Source organism: Acyrthosiphon pisum, chromosome X, assembly GCF_005508785.2.
Source record: "Acyrthosiphon pisum isolate AL4f chromosome X, pea_aphid_22Mar2018_4r6ur, whole genome shotgun sequence".
Lineage (NCBI taxonomy): Eukaryota > Metazoa > Arthropoda > Insecta > Hemiptera > Aphididae > Acyrthosiphon > Acyrthosiphon pisum.
In genome coordinates, this window is record NC_042493.1 from 94,690,819 (window position 1) to 94,697,634 (window position 6,816).

The following is a 6,816-nucleotide window of genomic DNA, read 5'->3' on the forward strand; positions in this document are numbered from 1 at the left end:
CCCAAAGCCAACGCCAAACAGCTTTAGAACGTGAAATATGCATAGTAGTAAATTGGATTTAGGGAAACAAGTCTGTAATGCATTTCATTCTGCCAAACTGTTATAAAAATATTAGGTTCACCTTTTTCTCAAAAACCTTTAAGTTTAGCTACACCATGTTGCGCTATACTGTACTAGGGTCCGGAATCAAAAGAACGCTTGGTAGATCTGCAAACATTATACATGCATTCACAACTTATGCTTGTAGTTCTACCATACGTTTTTAAAAAGTAAAAATTTTTTTGTCTACTTGTTATTGACATTAGAGCATTGTCTACGATCCATATTCCATCACTTTATGTTGCAGCAACGTGCATGTCAGGTTAACCAAATCCAATTTGTTAATCTAAACGTCTTTTTATCTTTAATCAAATATAATATTACAGTTACTATTATAATACATTTTTACAATTAAATATAATACCTGGTTGTACGCTTGAAGAGCTCGTTCACGATAAATAGCTTTTAAACCATCACTTTCACTTTAACGACTAGCACTACAATATGCTTCATATTCCCAAATCACATAAGATACATAAGTTAGTTATTAAATTTCAAGAAATTCATAAAACTTATTAAAATCAATACATACACAAATTTCTTTATCAAAAAACCAGCTAAAAATCATCTTTAAAAGATGTTCCGAATTTTTTACAAATAATAATGTTTTGTTAATGATATCTTTTAGAATATTATAAGAACATAATATTTTTTATTATTTTGGTAAATAGTATGATTCTTTTATCACAGGACACTTGATATACTTTAACGGCTCAAACTACCTTAACAATATATGTTTCCCAATATTCATTTTATACATGTTCATTTTTTCTTAATTGTTCTACTGTCCTGCAATAAATCATTATGTTGTATAAGTATTGAATAATTTAAAAATCATATTAGGTATTAATTTTAAATTTAGATTCATGATAATCGTATATATTACACAGTCAAATTATTTTTATGTGCCGTATAGCACTATCTTTATTATCCTACAATGTGTATCTAACACTCTTATTTCCCGTTATATTTCGCATATTTGTACATCAGGTTCACAAGTCATCAACTTGTTATATCTATCGGTGCCATTGATTGTAGTTTTTTTTTTTTATTTGTACATTCCTCATCACCTTTTTAGCAGTACAAATGCTTAATTTTCAACTTCAATATATATTATCTGGTTTGAAAGCATATCAATACCTACTTAAAACTTAATTATTATAAGTATTTGTAAAATATTATAATTTTTTAATAAGTTATGAGTAGCTATGCAAAAATACTAGAGGAAAAAATGTACAACATCTAGGTAAGTGGGTAACGTTTTGTATCATTACCTGTGTCTCCATTATTTTTGTAAAATACTTCAAACCACTCTTTGGGCACGAAAAAATACCTAGTTTTAGCTGGTTCTTCTATCCTGACCATTCTAGGAAAATTCACCAGATGATGTTCAGGACTGTCAAATGTGATTCGGTTTTGGAAACCCTGGTACAATGATTGATTCATTTGATCAAGTGACTACCAGTTTGGTTTGAGTGGTGTGTACGGCACTAGCACATAGTGGTGCTACTCGGAAAGGTTCTGTAAAAACCATATTACAAAGAAATTAATTTGAATATGTTCATAATAAATAATCACATTAATAATAATTGTAATTTAATTGAATAAAATATTTGTGACGTACATTTTCCATGTGTTTGAGAAAGTACTTATAGGGCTAACCACCAAATTACTTAATCCGAGCCTGCATCTAGTATCAAAATTGATAAACCATCTATCTGCACTATCAATCGTCAACCAACTACTAAGCATAGCCCATGGTAATATCCTTATAACTAATAATGATCATTGACCGATAAGCAGAATATTGTTCATTTCGAATATCGATAAGTACCTACAAGACGTGGCAGCGATTTCCACAGAACCCACAATTAAAAATAGAATACCATGTTATCTTAAATTGTGCTTATTGCCTTTTGATCACGGTTTAAGATATACCTTGTATATATCTACAACCGTACTTTTAATAAAGCTTCACACAGTCATACCGCAAAATAAGTTAAATAAAATGTATTCTATGGTCACTGGTCAGACTATTAAATTAACCTTAAACTGTTTATTGCATTTTTAATTCTAATATAATATAATATAATTGTATAAGATTCACCATCGCATATTCGCATGCCGTGTGACTTGAGTTTGAATTTGAAAATATATATAATAAATAATATGTCGAAATGCATTTTATATAATACTGTAATTTTTAAAGTATTTCATTTATAAATAATCCAATTTCAAATATGCTATAATTACCGGAATTATGCATGCAAATTGGATACTTGGTTACTAGAATACTTTTTCAACATGTTTGGTAAGTTTCCTTGACATAGAGCAGTTAAAAATCAAAGAATATTTATTAAGATTATAACCTTATGCTTTATAATTTGTTTTTCTTTTAGTTGAATCTGTTATTCTGAATCAAATACAATTTTTATTTAAATATTGTACCTATATATATGGATCACTTAAATTGTCTGTTGCTTGTGGAGAAAATGTGTCACTTACTCAGTTGTACAGTAAGAAACAACATTTCATAAAGAGTGATAGTTTTCTGGTTATTTACAAGCAAACACAGTTATAGGAAAAAATAACAATGAAGCAAGTATGAGTGTTTTATTATATAATATTCATTTAAAAATAACATAATCAAGCTACATAATAATACAATACAATACAAACACCCAAGACAACAGACATCTTGGACACCGTCTATAAGAATATAATATTTTAATATTTCCTATTCAAATTCTAGAGATTCTAACATCATCTACATTTCAATACAAATATAACCCAGATTTCAATTAGCTAGCTTCAACATAAATTTTCAAGATATGCATGAAAAATAAAAATACTTTATTTTCATAATATATTAATGTTGGATTGACAATAGAATAAAATAAGTATGTTTGAATAATTTTAATTATAAACCTAAATAGTTTAATTTTCAATACTTTTATTTAATTTTTATATTTAGCTAGTAAAGTTAACTAATCAAAATACAATTCTTACACTCAAAACCTACAATTGCAAACAAATGATTTGGAGAGACACCTTTAACATGTTAGACTGGTGAACGTGATACAAATTTTTCTTCAACATTAAATTGGAGAAAAAACAACATTTCATAATAATGGGCTGGTTCAATCAAATCAAGATAAATTACTTTTACCTTTGACAAATTTTTAATTGATAATTAATTTTATATATTTAAATGTGTATCTAAATATTGAATTATTATTTTAATAACTATTTCTTATGACTAGGGCTAAGAGTTTTTTTTTTTTTTTAATACTAATATTTTCTGTTTAACTTTTATGTTCAAACAATTTCATCTTAAACCTAATATAACACTTAATAAAAAAAACTAATAAGTAATAAAGACTGAATTTATGATAAAAGATATATAAAAAGCTTATATTTTATAGTAAAAATTAATGATTTTTAAATGATAACTATAATTTAACTCTTAAACATTAATAAGTAAAATAGTCAAGATTAAAGACATTTACAAAAATATAGATTTTAGAGCAGTGGTTCTCAACCGGTGTGCCGCGAGAAATGTTATTAAATATTGAAAACAGTGTTTTCAGCGAAGTTTTTAAAGTTGTTATGGTTATCAAGTACGTGAGTGTGCCGTGTAAACTTGTGATGTATAAACGTGTGTCGTGAGCCAAAAAAGGTTGAGCACCACTATTTTAGAGCAACAATTATTAATAATTTCTTAAATGTTAAAAATCTCTAGCCCTATTTATATATTGTATTATAGAATTATTAAATATGTACTTTAATTTTTATAATCTTATCTAGGATTTTGGATATGTTCATTTTTGATATTTTTTATTAGTTTTGGTCTTATCCGGATTTTGTTATAATAAGCATTATGGAAATTTGGCTGAATTCTACTAAAGATATCAATTATCAATGTGTTCATTATCTTTGATAAGTTAATATTAAATTAAAGTCCATTGTTTGGTTATTTCCTAAGATCATATATGGTCTATTCACACAAGTTAGAAAAAAAATCCACAGTATAAAAATTAATCAAATTGGTATGATTAGAATTGAGCAGTATAAGTTAATAAAAACAAAATAAATTAGTATTTTTTATATTTACTAATTTTTATTCAATCACATAAAAACAAATTATGTATTTAAATGAATATGTGTCTTTAAATATGTCTTAAAATACAATATAATATCAAATAATGAAATTTGCTATAAACTTTAATTATATTCGTGTATCATAAATATTCTGCTATACAATTTTTAAAATGCGGATTTTTTTCCATAATTCATTCATCTGTACTTAAAATATTGTTTATGTAATAAGTTTAAACTATTACATTATTTTATCTTCTTAAATTATGTATTTATAATGTAGACACTGATTATCCTATAATGGTCAGTCTTAAAAATGTTTACAACTAGTAATTACTTTACTACAAAATTATTTATTATTTATAATTATTTATACTGAACTTGTGGCGCTGGACCTAACCTAATGGGCGTCTGAAAGTAAATTATTTTATAGAAAACTTATTATTGATGTTTGAATAGACCTTTAATTGTCTAACTATATTTTTCTTTAACATTGTATTTATTATAATAAATTGTACAAGCATATTGTGTAAATATGTAGGTATATGTACCAATATGCGTGTATAATTAATTTGAATTACCTTTTTAATCCTTCTTTAATACTTTACTTACAATTTTCAAATCAAAAATCTATTAGTTATATTGTAAGTATGTATAGATGATAAAGAATACATTAGTGTATGTATCCAATAATATTGGAACTTTGAACTTGTACAATGTCTAGTACCTACGAATTTATGGTATAAATGGTAATAGTTTTCGAGAGCCTCAGGTAGGCTTCTTGGATATTTGAATTTTTAAGTAGCTTAATTAATATGACTTATGAGCATTTTAAAATGCTTTAAAAACAAATTTAATTTTTATATTCATATTTTTTACGGGATAATTTGTTCTCACGGGATAGGCGATAAAAAGTCATTCGATTTTTTCATAATTATTCAAAGTAGCAGACCACAAAGAAGAGAAAATTTCCTGTCGATAGAAACAATTTTAAATTGTAATAAATAACGAATTACTTTGAATAAAATTAAAATTAAAAAGAGAAAATTTCTCGTCGATAGAAACAATTTTCACCTCAATCTGACAACTATTGTGCATTTTATAAACGACGGCGTACGCTTATTTATGATTCCATGACTTAGTGGCCGAAGTGTGAAACCTAACCTAACCAAATTGAATTTTGAAATTTACCCATAATAATATTATTAATGATTAAAAAAAGCAGGTAAGTGGATGTCGCTCTGCTGTAAAGTAGTTACAAGTGGGTCATTGTATAATGGTTGTATTAGACTTGAATTCAATGATAAAATATCATTGTATAAGAAAAACGATTCTGAGCGGAGACGGTTTATCAGTCTGGATATTTTATATTGTTATTATTTATTTTATCATGTAAGTTGAATTAATATTATAATATTATAATTTTTTATTCGTTTCTATGGTGATAAACAAAGCGTTAGAAATTAAAATCCCATTTTTAGCGTTTTATCGGTGGTTTTTCCCGTGGCATTAAATAACTATTGAGAAAATCGAAAAATGACCTCTCTAAAGTACCATCTTGATCCAATTTGCTAAAATATAAGGTACTATATGTTGAAATCGAAACCCTCCTTCTGGAAGAAATTTTGTATAGGTACAGGATATAAAAATAAATAAAAAAAAAAAAAATAAACACCATTATAAAACCAATAGCTTCGTCGCTCCGCTCAGAATCTAAAAATAATAAAGAAATATTATTTTTAACTCCTATAACCCATAGCAACCATTAATAAACAAACATTTCTATCGTAAATCTCAAAATATTCCTGTTTTAGCACCTATCGGGAGTGATCAATTCCCTTTTTAAAGTAGCCCATGACACTCACAAAGAACGTGGCTTTCTATTGGTGAAAGAATTTTCAAAATCGGTTCAGTAGGTCCAGAGATCACTTTCGACAACGGTAACTAACGACACCTCTTTATATAGTAGTATAGATAGATAGATATAGATATAGTAAATAATAAAAAATATAAAATCAACATGTATGAACTAAACAATGACAATTAACACTTCACAACACAATTACATGTGGTTTTTGGTAGGTATTTAATTTAAAATTAAAAACTGTGTACCTAATATGTAATATTTAGACTTAAATGAAAACACAGGATAAATGGTGAACCGTACTGAGTGTGGGGTGATCCAATACACATATACATATATACACATTAGGCATATACTTAAGCTCCCTCATACACCACACACGACACATGCAAAACATAAATAATATTCAACACCTCTCCGACCAGCCGTTTAGTAAAAACCAACTATCAATTATCAACGGCGCTAGACGACACCACATTATAACTCATAATATACTTCAAGACCCCGACGAAAAATTTCCGATATAGACGTAGGGACATCATAACACAATAAATTACCAGCGGCACCCTTGTCATACCACTGAAGATAAAAATCATAAACACATCAATACGTAAACGCAGACATCGATGCACCAGAAGAAAGGATCACACCAAAGTCACATTATATAAGGACCCTACGGGATCGACTCGCCGAACAGTTTTTTCCACAAGACCACCCGATGCACAACGTCCATGCCGGTCAGCGTCACGATACAC

At 27.5% G+C, this 6,816-nt stretch overlaps 1 protein-coding gene across 1 annotated transcript in view; it reads right to left on the bottom strand.

Moving 5' to 3' along the window:
- Positions 1-1,545, bottom strand: part of LOC115033183 — a 20,528-nt gene extending 18,983 nt beyond the window's left edge. The window contains exon 1 of the mRNA XM_029485306.1: positions 1,402-1,545. Coding sequence (XP_029341166.1) covers positions 1,402-1,545 — 144 coding nt within the window. The remainder of the gene's footprint in view (positions 1-1,401) is intronic.
- Between the last annotated feature and the right edge of the window lie 5,271 nt (positions 1,546-6,816).